Source organism: Gastrolobium bilobum, unplaced genomic scaffold, assembly GCF_033153095.1.
Source record: "Gastrolobium bilobum isolate Gb01-03AN ecotype WA unplaced genomic scaffold, APGP_CSIRO_Gbil_v1 utg54545, whole genome shotgun sequence".
Taxonomy (NCBI): Eukaryota; Viridiplantae; Streptophyta; class Magnoliopsida; order Fabales; family Fabaceae; genus Gastrolobium; species Gastrolobium bilobum.
The window spans coordinates 21,776-42,181 of NW_026899767.1; the positions used below are offsets into that span (position 1 = coordinate 21,776).

The 20,406-nt window shown below is 33.0% G+C and overlaps 1 protein-coding gene across 2 annotated transcripts; it reads left to right on the forward strand.

The window, feature by feature from the left end:
- The first annotated feature begins 1,035 nt into the window (after nt 1–1,035).
- Nucleotides 1,036–6,547, forward strand: LOC133293279 (peptidyl-prolyl cis-trans isomerase FKBP20-2, chloroplastic). 2 transcript variants are annotated; one of them, XM_061491816.1, is made up of 7 exons: nt 1,036–1,118; nt 1,648–1,738; nt 1,836–2,053; nt 2,346–2,455; nt 4,047–4,155; nt 4,312–4,388; nt 6,082–6,547. In XM_061491816.1, exons 1-7 carry the CDS (start codon nt 1,064–1,066, stop codon nt 6,199–6,201), a joined length of 780 nt encoding a protein of 259 aa, XP_061347800.1. In that variant the 5' UTR covers nt 1,036–1,063; the 3' UTR covers nt 6,202–6,547. The 2 variants fall into 2 exon arrangements, with proteins under 2 accessions (XP_061347800.1, XP_061347801.1); XM_061491817.1 differs by lacking the exon at nt 6,082–6,547 and adding an exon at nt 5,215–5,357.
- The last annotated feature ends 13,859 nt before the right edge of the window (nt 6,548–20,406 follow it).

The following is a 20,406-nucleotide window of genomic DNA, read 5'->3' on the forward strand; positions in this document are numbered from 1 at the left end:
TGTGGTTGTGTGTTCTATTCCCTGTAACCTACAAAAAAAAAAAATCGCTTGCAATTAATGTTGTCTATATATAAAAGCCTAGATTATCTATTTTTTTAATTGTTCAGCTCAAAAATTCCGAATGCTATACCTTGAAGTATCCCAAAAAAAAAAAACTTCAAAAAAATTTGTGTATATACCTGCCCACATTTGCACAAGTATGGGTCCGCCTATGATTGATCGACTTTGCTAACCCCGTTCAAAATATGAATGGTATTAATTTTATAATAATTATAAATTAAGTGATATAACATGTTTAAAGTGTACAATTTTTATAGAAACTTTACTTGGGTTATTCAGTTTGTAACTATTATAACTCTATCTATAAATTTTTTTAGTTTCCTCAAAGTATCCCCTAATTGAGATGTAAAGATTATTGAAATGTGTTTTATCTTTACCAACAAAATATTTTCCATACATATGATCAGAAATTAAATCTCTATCAACATACTTACTTGACCCAATCATATAATAACTGTGTCAGACTTTGTTGGTAACTCTTTATATAACTTTGATTAGTCAATATGTAATATTTAATATAAAATCTGTAAAATGAACGAAATTTATCCACTCGATATAATTCTTTAATAATATACTTTGGCCATGTAAAACTTATTTATGCTATTAAACCACTGCATTAACTAACAATTAAAATAACACAAATTATTTAGATATTGTAGATTCTTCATATTGACCTATCTTTTGTTCCCCCAAAATATCCTTTAATGGCGAATTTTTTAATACATATTTTCGAATTATGTTGAATCTGTTATCAACACCAAACCTTGAACTTTTTTTTTTAAAAAAAAATATTAATAATTTAAATAATTATAAAAAAAAGAGTTAAAAAATTAAATAATGTATCAGACGCATTTTTTTCAAAGACACAAAATAAAAAAGGATGTAATATGATGCTAGTAATTTTCTCTACTTGTAAATTTTATATCAAAAATAAAATAAAATTTGTGCTTCTATTCTTAGAGTGGATAACATCAGTATTTTTCTGCTTTTGTTCTTGGAGGCTATGCAACTACTTATAACTTCACCACCCTCTCTCTCACCCATGCCATCTTTTCCCTGTAAGTCTCTCTCTCTCTTTTTGACACTCAAAATTCACAAGAAACTGATGAAATATGAAAACTTTTTGGTTGTGGGGTATCGCTTTAACTTCCCTTTTGAAATCATAATTCTGGGTTTGAATGGTTCTCTATGTTTCAGCATCAGAATCTATTAAATTTTACATCTTTTTATTGTGAACTTGATTGTGTTTTGTGTTTGTTGTTGATATTAAAGTTAATATGTGTTAATGTCCACTTCTACTTTTCCCATATCCCAACCCCACCAGAAAAAATGGTTAATATATGATGTTAGAATCTTCAAACTTTGTTGGTTTGAAGTTTAAAACCACATAGAGTCAATGCCATATTTTCTGCTCACATTAGCTGCCAAAATAAGGAGGAAAAGTAAAATTTAATGTAAATAAACTAAATCTTTGAACTACTTGTAGCTGGCGTTGTTGCTGTAAGGTTAATGATTTTGGCAACAAATTAGTGAATAGGATTTTTTGCAGGTATTTCTTAACTAAATTTTTTTTACTTTTTTTGGCAGTAAATTTCCCTTGTGCTGTACAAGGAACTATATTTTCTCAAAGGAAACAATTGACTCATGGATGCACAAACCAGAAATCAAAGGATTACATGTAAGAGTGAACTGTAGATTGACATTCTTTTTGTGAAATTTCTTGAATGTGGATTATCATTTAGTAGCCTCCTGTGTTGTTTTTATCTGTTGGACAGAGTGGAGGATAGTTCCATATTACATTCTGAGAAAGCATTAAGGAGGAAACTTCTTATCCTTTCTGTTTTGGTCTCAACTGGTGTTTTTCCAACTTTTTCTTCTAATGGGAAAACAAAGAGTTTGAATCCATATGATGAAAAACGCTTGCTACAACAAAATAAGCGCGTACAGAAAGAAAACAATGCACCAGAAGACTTCCCGAGTTTTATTAGAGAAGGTAACAATGCTTGTTTTTCCATCTCTTCAAAGATCTACATGTGTGATTTAGCTATATGCTTTTCACTTAGGCTCCTAAAATTTTCACACAGAATTTCAGTAGACAAACACAACTGTGACACTGACCAGAGAGATCACAATGTAAAAAAATAATAATAGAATCTTTCTTATTGAACTTAGAGAGTAACATAATCATGTATGAAAAACTGATGTAAGATAGGACATTTGTTTGTTGTGAACCTCTTGGATATGTTTTTGGATATGATGGTCTGATTTATTGATATGCATTTCAGGTTTTGAAGTTAAAGTTCTATCTTCAGATAACTATGTGAAGTCTGATTCAGGGCTCATATACCGAGATTTTGAAGTTGGTAAAGGTGATTGCCCAAAGGATGGTCAACAGGTTTTTATTTTATTTTCTTTCCAATCTGCACTTCTTTCTTTGTAATTTACTCTTAAGACAATCGTTTGGCAGAAGCACTTTCCAAAAATATTAGGCAATGAGCATCAAAATGAGAACTAGATTTGTCCCTATGTAGTCTTTTGCAACTGACTACACCTTTAAATATTATTAGAGAACGGAAAGGAGTATATATTGCTTTGATATGAAAATATTTTCTATATGATAAGGAAAGTGTTGAAGCAATTATTTGTGCTGCATCACCAGTTGCTCAATAATTTATTGTTTCAAGGAATATCTTGAGTTTATTGAGGTAGGGGAAAATGGAAATTGATGTTTGAGTGGTTTGATTGGAGAGGTTTTATAATTTTCCGAAATCTAGAGCAAGATGCCACGAAGCTATAATATTGTCTAGAAGACTTTTCCTCTTGGTTTGCTTTGAAACCTGTTTTTACTATGAGGGTCTTGTTTTTGAGCCTTTAGATATTTTAAAGTACAGTCTAACTACTCACAATTTTGGTGTAATTTTTACTTCCACACTCATGGTAAGAAACTAGGAGGATGAGCCTTGGAGCTGTGGTAAGGTTGCTCTAGAAGGTTATTGGTTCGAATTTGGGAAACTTTGCAAAAATGTAAGGGTAAAGCTACGTACAATTGACCCTCACCCTTATCCTCGCAAGTCGGGTAGCCTTGTACACTAGGGTTTGAATAATTTCTTAGCAATAGCAGCTGAGGAAAATACAGAAAGAATATCAGATTGAAATAGAGCTTCTCCATTTGTTGATGCATGTCCACTAAATAAATTGTCTTTGTTTAAATCAATGACTTCCAGCTATATTTTAATTCCTTCGAGAAAAAAGTAAATTCTGTATCACTTGGCTACAAGGAAATTGTTAAGCAAGTCAGCCTAAATTTTTACTGTGGCGAGAGCATAAAATATAAGAGAATGACTTATTGATACTGCTAAGTAATTCTCTGGAATTTTATCTTAGGTTTTGTGTCAACTGTTGTTGATAGAGCCCTTCTCCATTCTACTTCGTCCAAGGATTTTTGCAGGAAATTCTTGTACATCTATCCTTGCCATTTTCTCAGTGAAATTAATAGAGGATAATATGATTTTTCTGTTATTTATTTATTTATTGTATTACAAAGAAACTCCCAGTCAATGTAATTTTTTATTTATAAAAAAATGGCAAACCTCAATACACAAGACTCTTCAACTTGTGAGAGTAAGGATGAGGGTTGATTAGATGCAGTCTTACTTTTGCATTTTTACAAAAAGTCCGTTTCCCATAATCGAACCCATAATCTTCCAATCACAAGGAGCAACCTGCTCCAAGTTTTGCCTTTTTTTTTTTTTTAACGTTAATTTTATCATCTACCCATACTTGGCTCAGAGACTTTATCAGTCAGGTGAGGTGATTAGTTGATAGTGGCCGATATTATAGCTTTAAAGCTATCTCAAGAATGTCATTTTCAGCCCTGCAAAACTGTAACTTTAAGGCACAAGGCACTGTTATTTAAAACTTGACTTTAATACACAAACTACATTCACTAATTTGGTTATTATCCAATTACATTTTATACCTTGCAGGTGATTTTTCACTATGTTGGCTATAATGAATCTGGGCGCCGAATTGACAGCACTTATTTGCAGGGTTCTCCTGCCAGAATCCGCATGGGTACTAAGGCATTGGTTCCAGGTTAAAACTATTAAGATTTAGTACTATTAGTTTCCTTGCAAACTGTATGACAAAAAGTATTCATCCTTTGTCTGCTTTCTGTCTTTCCCCAAATGAACCAAAAAGGGGAAGAAATAAATGCAGAAGGAAGTGAGTAAAATACATTTTCTGATGTAGGATTTGAGGAAGGAATTAGAGACATGAGACCAGGTGGGAAGAGAAGAATCATTATCCCCCCTGAACTTGGACCACCGGTGAGTTCCTCCTACATCTCTCATTTCGTTTATCTCCTTTCTCTAACTTGTTTTGGAGTCTTTCCATATTGTTGAAATTGACTGCTTAGAACTTAGTGTATGCTAGAAAATCGCTCCTCGTTAAACCCCGACTAATGAGGGTTGGGGTGGGGACAATTCTTGTACATAGTCTTATCCTTGCATATTTACTAAAAGCTGTTTCTCGGATTCAAACTCATGATCTTTCAATCACAAAGAAGCGGTTTTACAACTGCTCTAGGCTCGCCCTCTTAGCTTAGTATATGTGTTAGAACTGGATCAGAGATGAAGCAAAATAACTACTAAGAACAGAGTATTTTGGCCCAGAAGGAACACCTTATGGATTTTCTGTATATTGATAAGCTAAAATTACAAGCAATAGTAATGAAAATAACAAAGACTCAAACTACTACAATGGAGGTTTTCCTATTAGCTACGAAGACAGAAAATGGAAAGAAAGAAAGATACAATTCAACACATTAGAGAGGTGTTGATTCTCTACCAATCTGGTTTCCCAGCCCAAGTCCCAAATTCCCATCTATTTCCATGCCTCTGCTCATGCCACTCCACATCTTTTATTCCCTCTAACAGCCATGCCACCTCAGCACCACCCTCCTTCTTTCCTCTAACAAACTCATTCTTCTAGAATATCCTGACTAACAGACTTATCATGCTCCCATAATCCCCTACTACCCAACTTACATATACCTACATATACTTACATGAATATATTCCTATCAGTATGCTAAGGTCAAAGAAATTTGCCTTGTGCTTTACTCACAAAATTATCATGTATTACAATTTGCAGCAATAAAGTCAGATGATTTAACTCTGACACGTGGTTGGAACTAGTTTGGACAAAATAGAACTATTTAAAAAGGAGAAATTCGAATTTGGCTGTATACAAACTCCCAGTGTCTCTGGTCTAACATACAGCACGCCCAAGGCATACATGAGTTATGTTGAAAATCATTATCTTATCTATTTCTGTCAATAATTATTGCTTCTTTAATGTCTATTTGATTTTATTGTATAAGCAAGTGATAGATAAATGTATATAGCAATTGCTTAATAGATTCTTGATTTCTCTTTCAACATTGGCCAATTCATTTGTTAGAATCAGAATGCTTAACTGATGCACAGTTGCATACTTCTTGGTTCTTGCCCCCAATCCCCCTCAAGGAGCTTGTTATGATCAATCGTGATCCTTTCATTAATGTGGGTGTAATTTTGATCTTCTACAACACCAAATGCACAGGCCAATAACTTTTCAGATCTTTTTTTACTCTCACACCTGCAAAAGAAATTTTGGCAGAATATTGAAGTCTATTACTTGGATCCAGCTTACCCTTTTCTGATAACTAATCAGAACCTGTTGAACTCACCAAAATATATAATAAAATAAAACTAATCTGTTTGAAACTATTGCTAAGCAGATTGAAACTTTTTTTTTTTTTTTCTTCTAGGCATAAGAAAACTTCATTTCAATATTATGTCCAACTTGCAGTTACATATAGGTTTCAATCCTGAGAACCTCTTAATAGTTCATCATTCTTACTAATATTTTGAGTTACTATCACAGTTCTTGTGACTGCTCCGAACTTACTGTAAGAAATATGATTCTGAATTTAATAATCTATCCTGAGTATCATGCCTGATGTTTGGTGTTCTGCAGGTAGGACCTTCAACGTTTTTCAGCGCAAAACAGTTTGAAGTTTTTGATGTTGAATTATTAAGTATACAAAACTGTGAAAGAAGGACCATAGCCTTTTACTCTGATGTCATATGCAATTGAGACAAGGCTTCCATTTGAGTTTTCTGCAGCATGATCACTGAAGGTCTAAAGCACAGATTATAGCTAGGAACTCAATTATGATTTTGCTCCATAGAAACAGTAACCTCACAACCTTTGCTGTATTCTTTTATTGGTGCATATTTTCCAGGATTCTTTACTGTTCTGGTTTGTAATCCTGTCAATCAGTAATAGCTTTGTAGCAAGGACTTGAAACGGTACCATACTTGTACTCAACAACAAAAAATGGTACCATACACCCAATTGTTTATGGATAAGGATGCAAAGCCAGAACTTTTCCCACTCTAGTTGAAGAAATTAATTTTAACTTTGACTGTAAGCAACTTTTAGCTACTATATTTATTTATACAAAGAAGCTTAAGAATAATGGATATCTATACAATTTTTAATTGTTAGGGCCTGCAATGTACGAATTCAGGACTAGAATAGTGGTAAAGCTGTTTTTTTGTGACTGAAAAGTCACCAGTTTAGATCCGCAAAACAGCTTTGCAAATATATGAAAGTAAGTAAGACTATATATATGGTTATCCTCATCCTACCTTCGTTAGTCCAGATTTAACGAAGAGTGATTTTTAGGGCCTACAATGTGCGATCATGATTTATGCAGTCTCATGGTTTTCTAAATTTAGTCCATTAGACCCAACAGAAAACTGATTTGAACTTTGTGAAATGCATATTTATGTACTTACTTAGTATCTCCAGGTAGGCTCTGCAACTTCTGGCAGAGAAAACTAATATAACGGTGTTCATAGTTTAACAAACCAAACTGACTATGGAACCAAACCAGTAAAAAATTTTAGTTAATTCAGTTTCAAACGGCACAGACATTAAAATCAAACCCAACTTACGAAAATGTGAAAAATATATGTACTGTATTATAATGATTTAGTTTTGATCTACTACTGCTCTACTTTTTAATAGCATCATTCACTTATGTAATGACACATTAGTAAGAGTTTGCCTGAGATAACTTGTGAATGTAAGCTCCTAATGATAAATCAAGACATTATTGAATAAGAAATTTAACAATAAGTTGTATCATACTACTTATACTTTTAAGTAAGTTTAAGGTAAAATGATTCAAAATTTCAAATACTAGTCTCTTAACTTCTCAAGAGTGAAAATTTATTAGGTGCCACTGCTGTATCGAGTACGGTACATCATTTACTCAAATTGGAAAATTTTACTCCCATTTAAATCCAAATCTTTTCTCTTATTTCACAACAAGTCCAAAAGTTTAGCTTTTCTTGGTCAAGATGTATAGTACATCTGCTGTACCAAAGAGTCACTCCTCAAGAATAAGTCATTAACATGAATTACAAGCAATTATTTTAGTTAATAAAATGATTATTATTTTTAATATATGTTTATCATGCAATTATTCGTATCAATCACTTATCAAATGAATCAGTTGCTTTTACTAATTAAAATAGGCCAACATGTAGTTAATTGAACTTTAATTTAAGCAAATGGTATTATGGTAGCGTCAACAACACCCATATTGCCTTGTAAAATTGTGAAATCAACTTACTCATACTCATACCACTAAGGTACCACCATAATTAGTTCAATGACAAATCATGCGTGTCATACAGAATGAGAATAAACTTCGGTGACATAATTGTTTACTGTTGCTTATTTTCTTTTATACGCACTAATATGTTCAGTTAAAACGATAGTGCATTTCTTTCAATGTTTGCGTTCTTGGTAAATCTTCCTAGAGATTTAACATCATGCTTGCACCTTTATTTGCTCATAATATATAATGAAGATCAATATATGACAGCCATTTTCTTGATTGTATCAGAAACTTCTGTTTACTATCATTCAAAAGTAGTTTTTGATATTTCAAATGCTTGAAAATTTTAACAAGGTTCAGCCGTTCAAAATCTAACTCTTTAACTTCTTGGGAATTTAGAGAACAAGCTATAACTTAGAACAAACATTGAAATTGACCATGGATGTCCATCAAGGGGAACCATAGTCAAAAAAGAAAAACGATAAACCCAAATTACATAGTTATCGTTGATATGAAGAGAGATTGATAAGAAAAAAATGAGCCTATAAAACCAGTTATGCTGGAAGTACTGGATTGATATACATAACTTTCCATAGAAAGAGTATTTGCACAAAGCCAGATCCTTAAGTTTTTTAAAGCAACAATAGACTAAGGTGGTTGTCGCATACGGGTATTTCTGCCATCAAAATCTGATGAAGATAAGTTAAGCATGCTTAAACATTTTCATGCTGAGCCAATGAAAGTACACAGCAACCACAATTATAGGGAGAGTCAATGGCACCAAGAAGCAGTAGTACCTATTATATTAGTCAAACATAAATCAGGAAAATGATGAGTTTTTCTTTTTCCCTCAGGGAGAGGTAATAGTAATAGCAATATTAACAAATGATAACAACAATTGTTTTCAAAAGAAATTGTAACAACAATAACATACTATTTGTTCCCTCAATGTTTTTAATTGCCACATCATCACGCGCATCAAATTTATTTTTTCTATATTTCCCCCGTGTCCAAAAGAAGCTGCTGTTTTGGTGATGATAGACCATGAGGAAAATTGGAAAACCTAACTTAAGGCATTAATCGGTATTATACCTATAGCAATTACATTAATTTAATCCAATGTTTGGAGGATCTTATACCCTTAAGAAAGAAAGAATCACCTAAGAAGCTAGGACAAATATCATGTTAGACAGAGGGAAGTGGTATGACTTGATTAACTTCCCAACATGTTTGTTGGCTGTTCTGACTAGGTCATTTCCCCAACATTTTTACCCAAGCATCAGAAAATCCATTACCTCCACAATGTGAGGAGGAGGATCAGGCTGTTTGGTCTAGGCAGGCTTGGAGTATGGAATCTTTCATGAGTATAGCATTAACGCTTCTAAGTTCCTAATTCCTATGCACTATCAGGATCATTTGGAGTTGGAGAAATTCAGAGGTTATGGCTTGGGATAGGTGGCACAGGTCCATGATCTTCTCTGAGATCTTTGATCTAGTTAAGATTTGTAGATTAGTGCAGTTCTCTGACACAAATAACACCCCTAACACTGGAAGGAGGATTATGTGGTGCCCCCAAATGATGATTTTATTAAAGTGAATGTAGAGAATCCTCTTAACAACCCTGGAAGAGCAGGGGGTGATGAATATTGAGCATAATTTTTGGGCATGAAGTTTTTTCAATTTTATATGTATCTGCTGATAGTTTTGGTATAGCCTTCTGTTAAGGTCTTTTTTCCTCTTCTCATATGCACCATAAAAAGAGCATTTATTTTCTACCCTCAAGAGGCGTACAAAACAAGCCGAACCAGACACGTAGCAATCCTCAAAGTTTTCAGATACACAATATGACATGAATATAAACTGGCTAATTTGTCTAACTGAGTAAATCCAAACCAAGTAAATCAGATTTTTCTCAACCTTCTTGTGTGTAGCACATAAATGGCATTTTCAAACCATACACCAGTATCAGTAAGCCAAATACAACAAAGAAATCTATCATAGAACATATAGCAATTTGAAGGTGTCATGTTTTATACTTTATGCCTTGTACTCTTTACTATTCCCTCTCCAAAAATCAACAAATAAAAAAAAAACCACTCCCTGTTAAACCCGACTAGCGAGTGTGGGTTGGAGGTAATCCTTGTACGTAGACTTACCCTTGCATAATTGCAAAGAGACTGTTTTTTGGATTCGAACCCATGACTTTTCAGTCATGAAAGAAAGGAGAGTAGAAAAAAATCAACAAATATGCTAAAAAAATCATTGATCAGAGAGTAGAAACTCAACAGTTGTACATCAATATCAGGATTGATTACCAGTCATTTTGCATGGCAGATATCAGTGCATTATCTGAAGGCGGAAGAAGCTTGGAAATCACTGCAATAAAGAAGTAGCCAACAAAGAAAACAGAGCCAAATGAGACAAACAACCATCCCCAGAATTTTCTCTCATCATATGAAGCCAACCAACAGGACCTCCAAGAACACAAGCTCATAGAATCAGTCAAGTAGAAGAAGCCAACCTTGACCACAATCAACACCGCTGAAGGAATTTTAAAAAAAAAAAAGTTAGAGCTTTCAATTACAAACGAAAATTTAGTTCCAATTTCCAACCTTTATTAACACAAGCCAATGCAAGTTTACACAAAAATTTAACCCAAGATTTTTTTTTTCATTTTATTATTATTATTATTATTTTGATGAACTAAGTGCTAACTTTAGAACACATTACTACCATTAAATGAGATTAGAAGCCAACCTTGACCAGAATGAACACCTCTGAAAGAAAAGATTCGAACTTTGAGTTATGAACGCAATTTTAGTTCAAACCCATGAATTATTTATTCAATTTTTTTTATGAACCAAGTGCTATTCTGAGTTTAGAACGCATTACATGCATAAACTGACATTTCTGTATGAAACAAAGGCACGAATGAAAGAGAATTGTTATTGTTACATGAAATAACAAAAATAAAGAGAGTCAGAGATCAGAAGAATAAGATTAAAGCACAATGATTCCAATACCTGGCAGTGTCAGGATGTGAATTTGTGTTGTGAAGTGAAATCACAAACGAAATGAATCACCTTTCATCAATTGGGTGCAAACAATTTACGAATTTGAGGTAAATTCAAAAAACAAATTTTGGGGTTTAGAAACTTTTCACCAAAATGGGGGAGTTTTGTAATTATTTAAAGGTTTTGGGTTACTGTGTGTCAATTAAAGACGATTCTCCCTTGTCCGTGTGTAAAAATGTTCATAACGAAAAATATTAATTAACTCGTACAAGGCGCTGAAAAGATATTTATATACTCTCAATGAATAATTTTTTTTTAGATTTTTCCACCGTTTCATTGGTTATTGGACTAATCCGTTTGAGCTGGTAGAATCACACATGTCATAAAAGTCTCTTGGACGTTTGTAAGTTTGGTAAAGGAAAAAAAAAATTACAAGAAAAATATAATTATTAGGAATATGGTGAGAAACGAAGTTTGATAGAAAATTATAAAAAAAAAATTGTTTAGTTGGTCAAAATTTTATCGGAAAAAGTGAGTAGAATTTTATAAGTCTATATTTGATTGAAGGTAAAATATTGATGGGAAAATTGATCAAAATTACCAAATTAACCCTTTTTAATTTTTGAGATATAATCGCTTTCCTTTGTTTCCGGTGGTTGAATAACTGTGTTGGAAAAAAGAACTACTCAACATTCTATCTTATGATGAGTTCGGTCATATTAACGGTGAGTCCTCTCCTCAGTATTATAGTCTCTTTCAATTTCTGACCCAATAAAAGAAAGTGTTTCAATTGGATTAGTTGAATCTTTTCTTACATTTTTGTCATGTTACATCTTATCATTGAAAGAGGGGCTGCAATTGTTATATTTATCAGGTGCTTTGCGGATAGTAGAGGAATAGAAAAGAAGCTTCAGCGGCGGAAGCTTTATGTAGAGTTTCCAAGAGGAGTTCTTGCCAGACTTGGATTTTGAATTCAACATCACTCTTGATTTTCCGTTGAACTTCCTAGAATGCTTCAGGTGTTGTTTCTCATTTTGATCAATTTTCCTATCAATATTTTACCTTCAATCAAATATAGACTTATAAAATTCTACTCAATTTTTCTGATAAAATTTTGGCTAACCAAACAACCTTATTTTTTTAATTTTTTTTATCAAACTTCGTTTCTCACCATATCCCTAATAATTATATTTTTCTGGTAAATTTTTTTTTTCCTGTACCAAACGTACAAACGTCCATGGAGAAAAGCTATAAATATGGTGGAGGGTTAGACCCGTTGTTATTCCTATGTTCCAGATGGTCCTTTTTTAGTCTTTTTTTTCCTTCATCTCCCCCACTTCTTCTTGTCCCTTTCTTTTTTACTTTTATTTTATTTATATATACATATCTATATACATATATATTTTATTTTATTTTATTTTGTTTTATTTTATTTTTATTTTTATTTTTACTTTTATTTTATTTTTTCAACTATTTTGTATCTTTCATGTGGGTTCATCTACCACCGACTCCAATTAATTTAGAATAAAGGTGATGTTGATGTTGATGTTGAAAGTACAAACGTCCAAGAGAGTTTTATGGCATGTGTGATTCTACCAGCTCAAACGTGTTGTTTCTCTTATTGATAACTTATAGTTCACCAGTAATAAGGGAGGGTGATTTTCGTCCACAGTTTCGTGCTCTTTATTTTGTTGAAATACCACCACGAGTGTGGTTTTTCTGAAACAACGATAAACATCACATTTTGCAAAGAAATCGTAAAGGCTGGGCAAATAATTTGCTATTTAATTTTTTTTCAATCTGTTATCAAACGTGATCAACCACAAAACTCGAAGGAAGTTTTCTGGGTGTCTCTACCAAAAACCTCTATCACTTCTATCAGGTTTTTAACATGATTACCTACCCAGAATATAAACTTGAAATCACTTATTAAGCTAATCTATGTGCTTAGTGGTCTCAATAAATAATTTTAGGGCTTCATTTTTCACATGTTATAAGAGAGAAATTATCTTATATTAAGAGACAAATAAAGTGGAGCCCACCAATTTTTTTTCAAACAAAAAGACACATCTCATGCAATATCAAAATATAATTTTCCATAATTTTATGTGTAAGATTATTGTACATTGTAAATTTGACCAATGAAAATTAGAACAATTTATCTTTTAGATTTATAATTGACCCAAAATCATATTTAAAATATACCAAATATCAGAATTGGGATTGTTATTATTTTTATTTTTTTCATAAAGTGAATTGGGATTATTTTATATCAGTATAACTCTGATATTGATGATTGATTTTATTTATATTAAATTGCTTTGATTTATTAATTATATAAGTCATAGTTCAATGAATAAAAATAAATATTAGACTTCTTGTATTTATATTGGTATAAATTCATCCTGTGTGTAAAATTTTTAAAGGACCTTAACTATTGGCGATTTTCTTTTTAATAAATCTAATACTATATATTTTATATGGTGAATTTTTTAATTTTTTTAAAATTATTTACTAATTTTTCTTTTTTTCCATTTTTAGTTAATTTGGTTAATTTAATGCTGCCTGCATGATATTTACTTGAAAAAATGGTGTATTTACACCAGTAAATCATTTACTAAAGTAAATTGCTATTTTTTACCCCAAAAAAGAGAGTCGTAAATCGCTCTTTACTTAAATAAATATCGAGCTGCGAATGCAGTCACAATATGTGTAAAATTGGACTCTCAAGTGGGATTTATTCAGTTATTCTATCAACTTCAATTGAATAAGGACCAATTGATATTTTGATAAAGGAGAAATTTATAATTTTTTTTAAAAGAACAATTTGATCAATTAGCCCAATACATAAAAATGTTTCTAATTACAATATAATAATAGCCTTATGATTGCATTTGGTTAAAGACTTTTTTAATATAAAAAATTTACATTTGATAAGGGTATGTAAAATTTTAAGAGGATGAATAGATTTATTATCTGTTTGTGTTTATCACATTTTATTATTTTATTATTATGATAAGATTAATAGAGGAAATGAATAAGTGCTTATTAATTTTACGGTAGTAAAGACGGCAATAAAAAATAAAAAATAAAAATTGATGATAAGTATAATGAAATTCAAAATAAAACATTCTTATCGTCCATAATTATGGAATATCGCATCTTGCCGAAATTTAAGAGATATTTACGCATGAATCAAAGAGGGGAGAAAAGGAAAGAAAAATAAAAAGAAAATAATATTTCATAATTTTATTTAAACTAGCTTTAATTTTTTATTTTTTTTTTGATACATGTACTTTTCATAAAAGAAGTTTAGTGATATTGAACTTATGATACGAATCAAATAGGCTTTTTGACCACCGTAGTTAGGGGTGAAACTGGGTCGGGCCAGCCTACAGGGGCCTACGGCTCGGCCTACATCAGGCTAAATCTGACCTAGTATATTTTGTATAATAGGTCGGACTCAGGCCTTAAAAAAACATGTTTAATAAAAAGGTCTTAGGCCCACTTTCAAAAGGTCGGGCCTATAAGCCTACAGGCCGGCCTATATTGTAATATTTATTTTAAATAAAATAAAATAGAGTAAGTATGCCTTGAAGAAAAAAAAAGATATAAATTTAATCAATTGCAATTATTTATAACTTAATTATATTCGATTATATTTTAATAGAAATCTTACTTTATTTCTTATATAGGAGGAACCAACATCTCAACATGTTAGATTGTATATATGAATATATTAAAAGATTTTTGGAAGAGATTATACTTACTACAAACATCATGATGTGTTTGTTTGTTGGATTCATGTAGTTATTTTAATTTACATATTATGGATTTGTTTGTTGGATCTGATGAAATATATGTTATTTAGTTTGAGCATTTTGCTTTTAAAAATGACTTAAATGCATATTCTATTAGTTTTGTTATGATTCATGATTCTGTTTGGACGTTGAAATTATGATTTTTGGTGTAGCAACATAGTTTGAGTACTTTATAAAGTTGATTCATGGTTTTGCTTGGAAGTTAAAAATTAACAGGCTAACGGGTCAAGCCAGGCCATTTGTTTTTTTATAAACGGGTCATACCAGGCTAACAGTTAGACTCATACAAGGCTTGGGCCAGGCCAAATTAAATTTTTTTGACGTAGGCTTGGGCTTTTCGGGGCAAAGCCTGGCCCAGCCTGTAAGAACCCGCACCGTTAATTAAGGAATTTAATTAATAAATTATGAGAAAATAGGAAATGATTCCATAATTGACCCTAATAATTATTATGAGGCTTTAATAATTATAGTAAGTGAGTAATAATGCTGAAAGTCGTTTTTCGGAAGAAAAGTGCAGATACCGGTTCTGCTAGTCAGTATAAGTGCGTACCGGAAAAGTATCTCATAAAATTATATTAAGTGCACGATAATTACTAGAATAATATGTAGGACTTTTATAACGAGTTTCAAGTCCAAATAATGAGATCTGGTGCTAGAAACTGGTACTGGCTTTGAAAAGCGCGTACCGGAAAGGTGCTCAGAAAATTATAAGAAAAATATGATAATTCTTGTAAAATTGAGTAGGTTAAGATTTCAAAGTTTGGGATTAAAATGCTAAGCGTAGCAATTAAAGTTAATATTGTGTGTTTAATTGTTAAACCACTATATATACCCTTATTAAGGGCACAAAACCCTAGAAAACAGTTTCTCTACGTGAGTGTGGGACTGGTCAGCTGCTGGTTCCACTGTTCCATTGCTTCACCACCATTTTGTGAGTCTTGTGACCTCTCTTCTTCATTTTCTCTTCACTTTGTACCTTGGGTGAGTGGGAGAGATCATTGTGAGTGTGAAAGGAGCTCTTTTCCTGAGTGTGGTGGCTGTGTGGAGGCTGTTTGGGGTCTGAACTACCTTGTGTGAGTGTGTGAGCTTCTTCCTTGGGTTGTTGGAGCTCCAAGGAGAAATCTTTGTGAAGAAAGATCCTTGCTTGGGTGGTATTTTCGTGTATAGTGAGAGACAGAATCTTGGAGCTGTTATGTGAGCTCCAAGAGCACCCTTTTTCTGAGTTTGAGCTTTGGTAAGCTTCATCACCTTTGATCTTGAGTCTTTGAGCTTAAAAATGGAACCTTGATGCATGTAAAGGTTAAAAGATGATAACTTAATGTTGGGGTTGGTCAAACACACATAGAAATGCATGTTTAGGTGTTTAAAAGCGGTAAAAACCCAACCTTGGAAGGATATCTTCACGAAATGCAGTTTCTGCATTCTGTCGTGAAATATCCGGATATGTGCCCGAGAAGTATCCGGATATGGGATTTGGACATCCGGATATGGGAATCTGGATATCCGGATATGTACAGTGAAATATCCGGATATTGCATATCCAGATATGATCCCGTGGAATATCCGGATATTCTGGGATTTCGTAGAACAGTAGCTGTGCTGTGTGAACAGTAGGCTATTGGGGGTTTGTGGACCCTAGTTTGATGAAGTTGAACTTCTGTAATGAATGAACTAAGTCAGAATCGTATGATTAAGGGCTTATGGATTGGTATGGAGCCTTAAGACGTAAAACGTAAGGAAAGACGTTGTCTTTAAGTTATATGCTTGTGGTGCATTATTATTGATATAGTATTGGTCCATAACAGATTGTGAATCTGTTGTGTTTGGACTTTGAGCTGTGGACTCTTGGCCTTGGGTGTTAGCTTGCAAGGTAAGCTTTCGTGTCCTCGGTTTAGCCATGTTGTGGTTCCACCATGTCCCATGGGGGTATGGTTGTATGCATGCTGTGTTACATGCTTTGAATATTTGAAATGCTGTTGAGCTTTATGTGTAATGGCTTTTAATATGCATGTGTTGTTTCATCTTGACGGTAAACCTGAGTATGTGGCGTCATACGAGATGGTGATCCGGGGTGAATGCAAGTAGCGTCTTGCACTGGTGTGGGTATTTGGCGTATGTAAATCCTGCATTTCTCTGACCAGTAGAATAGAATTGACACACATGACATGATTATCTGCTGCATTGCACTATTTTAGAACTGATGATGATAATTGCTTTTGAACTTATATTGCACATGTAAGTGAGCTTGGGGTGGAAGATCCTTGAGGACCCCTTGTCTTACTGAGATTTCTTGTTTAGAGATCTCACCCCACGTTTGGGGAATGCTTATTTCAGGTTCCGGTAGTATGGTGACTCATGCCTCTGGCGGAAGGAGGCCAGAGTTTAGTTGATGATATTATGTTGTATTGCTGCCATGACTGGATATAGATGCTGTTTATGTTTTCCGCTATTTATGATTATTGTTGTTGTTGAGATTGATGTTGGGCGTGTTGCCTTATTTGAGTGAGCATGAGGATTGTCCATGACACTTTATGTTAGTACTTTTAGATTGAAGTTGTATAAACTGTTAGACGGTCCGGTCTACGTTGTTGTAGTTCCGTGACTAGAGCCACACTTTTATTATCTATGTTATGAGGTATTTCAGTTAGCTGTTTTATTGCAATTGCATACAGGCGATGTTTTATTAATGGATTAATAACCAAGTTGGTAATGATAATGACATCATAATTGAAAAGAAAAAGATATTCCGCATTTTTAATTAAGCGCTGCTTAATACGATAGTATGATAACATTACCGGATATAAACGGGGTGTTACACAGCCCAACCCACTTTCAACCCTAACTGTAGCCCTTATTTAATAATTAATTACCGAATTGCCCTTGATTAGAAACTATTTCGAAAAATTAACCCTTCCAAAAAACATAACACCAATCTGCCCCTGTTTAACAGTTGACCAAGCAACCTACCCGGATATCCCCTCCTTACCCAGGTATTTTTTGAAAATTTTACCTTAACCGGGTAAGGAGGAAGATACCCGGGTAGATTTCTTAAATCTGGATTAATGCTTGAATTATTTACCCGGGCAGGGAGGGGGCTACCCGGGTAAATTTCGCGGGTAGATTTCTTTGCCAGAACGAACACACGCTTCGCAATGCTACATCTTGCTCTTCACCCAGAGGCGGACCCAAGTGTTAGAGAAGGGGGGCAAGTGCCCACCCTTAAAATATGATGCAAAAATATAAAAATATTTTTCTCTTAAAATTCAAATTTTTCCAATTTAATTTTGGGGTAGGATATTGTAACAATCAAATAGGGTTACCACCAATCAATTTCACCGTTAGATCGATTATGTTGATCCAACGATTATATATATATCTTTGCTTGTATGGTTATGATCCCCATATTTAATCCCATATTTAATGTAATAACATTAAATATGTAAAATCATAATAATACAAAGGTGAAAATAAATATAAAGTATTAAATATGAGAAATCATAACCATACAAAGATGAAAATAAATATAACCGTTGGATCAATATAATCGATCTAATGATGAAATTGATTGGTAGTAACATTGGTGGTAACCCTAGTTGATTGTTACGATATCCTATCCCTTTAATTTTCCTCCTTCTATTTTATTTTCTCGTAAGTATTTTTTTCTCCTCTATCTTCATTATCCAGACCTAACAGCAGAGAGCTCATTTGTATCTACATACTGATTCATCTCCTCTCAGACCTCAATCTCCCTTATTAGAAGTTGGAACATTTGTTTCTTTCTTCCTCATCGGTCAATTTGAGTCGCAATCTGTCCAAATCTAGATCTAAACCAGACCCAGCCAGCCGGCTCCTGCTCGCAAGTCGCGTTCCAAACCAGACCCAGATCTATATGTACTTGAATAGTGCCCGCCCTTCATTAATTTCCTGGATCCGCCACTGTCTTCACCACAGTGATCCACAACATCTTGGATCGGAAACTCAGTGTCTCCATTCTCAACACCTTCGTTCTAATGGTTCCTTTCAATATGCCTCCGTTCCATTGCAGCCATCCATGCTCAAGGTGCAGTTTTTTGGAATTATTCGTTCCTATGACCCCATCTTGTGCCATTATTTTTTGATCATGTATTTGCATTTCTTTGATGCTTTTGATGGTCAAGAGGGAAAGGTTTCTCGCAGGCTCTTGTTGATTTCAAGAGAATTGCAGCATTATTTGGTGTTTCGCTTGCTCTCTGTTCATTGGTTGTTGGGTTTTAATCAATTGATTTTCTGTAAAAATGTTTGGAAGACTAAGCCTGCGATGATTGAAGCTTGCTCCACCTTTTATCCAGCTTTGTTTGATCCACTGGCTTTGAAAGCCTTGAAGCTTGACCTTCTTGCGTTTTGCTCGGTGTGTGTTCATGCCTTGAGCCTTGAAGTTGTTTAAAGACGGTCTCGTTTCTGTCTCATCTTGTCGCGAAATGTCTCATCTTGTCGCGAAATTTATCGGGATAGCGGGCTCCCTACCCAGGTAAATAATTCAAACATTAATCCAGATTTAAGAAATTTATCCGGGTATCTTCCTCCTTATCGGGCAGGATAGAATTTTCAAAAAATATCCGGGTAAGAAGGGGATACCTGAATAGGCTGCATGGTCAATGGTCAAACAGGGACAGAGTGTTATTATATTTATTTGGTAGGGTTAATTTTTCAAAATAGTTTCTAAGGTCAATTCGGTAATTAATTATTAAATAAAGATTACAGTAGAAAAAAAAACCAATCAAATAGCATAAAATCTGTCAACGGCTAGTAATCTATAAAAATGTTAATTTCTTGATCATAATCATGTTTTTTTTTTCCTGATGACATAATTCCACATTCATCTATAAATACAGGAACACACTTTTCGTCACGCATATTTTCCATACAACATATTCGTCTCAATAAGAGTCCCTTCAACAACACCGTTTGTTCATTGAAATATTAAAGGGATTCATCATCAACAATTGAGAGCAATTATCAAGAAGACTCAACAACAAGTCAACAACCCTGTCAACACGTCTCAATCAGTTCAGGTAACACTACCCAAAATAGTTGCACAAATCCTCTTCATAGAAGCTAAGAATCAAACATATATTTGGATTATTTTTTTTTTGTTAAATTTATTAATAAGAAAAATATTTATATCATTTTTTTGGTAAACAATTATTTATATCATTTTAAAATATATAACACTATGTCATTTTAAGTAAAATTCCTGTGTTTTGGTGATTTTTTATTTTATTTTCTTCACACGGATAGTTTCATTTAAAATGATATAAAATTATATTCACGAGAAACATTTCTCCTTTTATTAAAGAAAAAAAAAATATCATTTTAAATATAACAAGTTATTTTATTTTATAAACACAAAATGATATGGATTTCACTGAAAAAAAAAGAAAGAAAGAAAAGTTCGTATAAAATGACATACACTTTTTTCTTTATCAAATCACTTAACTTTAAAATCAAGTTTATTCACTTAACTTTAAAATCAAGTTTACCAAATAAAATGATTCTCCTTTTTTATTTATCAATACACTTTTTTCAATGAAAATAAAATAATTTATTCACTTAACATTAAAAATTGATATGTAAATCATTTAAAATCTCGATTTATAAAGAGTCATAAATATGAGAATCAATTCTCAAATCATCGAATCCTATTAAATCAAGTTTGGGTAGACAAATAAATCTGGTCAACCTGTCATGAGTCGGGTCGGGTCATCACGGTTCGGGAAAGAAAGGAATGTTCTATTCATAATTTCATATCTCTGACTCCGAATATTTGTTAATATACTTTTCCGAAATGGATGGG

Coding starts and splice junctions, on each gene's coding strand:
- LOC133293279 (XM_061491816.1), top strand. CDS start 1,064: ATGCAACTACTTATAACTTCACCACCCTCTCTCTCACCCATGCCATCT. Junction 1,119..1,647: donor ACCCATGCCATCTTTTCCCT/GTAAGTCTCTCT, acceptor TTTTTTTGGCAG/TAAATTTCCCTTGTGCTGTA. Junction 2,054..2,345: donor CCCGAGTTTTATTAGAGAAG/GTAACAATGCTT, acceptor TATGCATTTCAG/GTTTTGAAGTTAAAGTTCTA.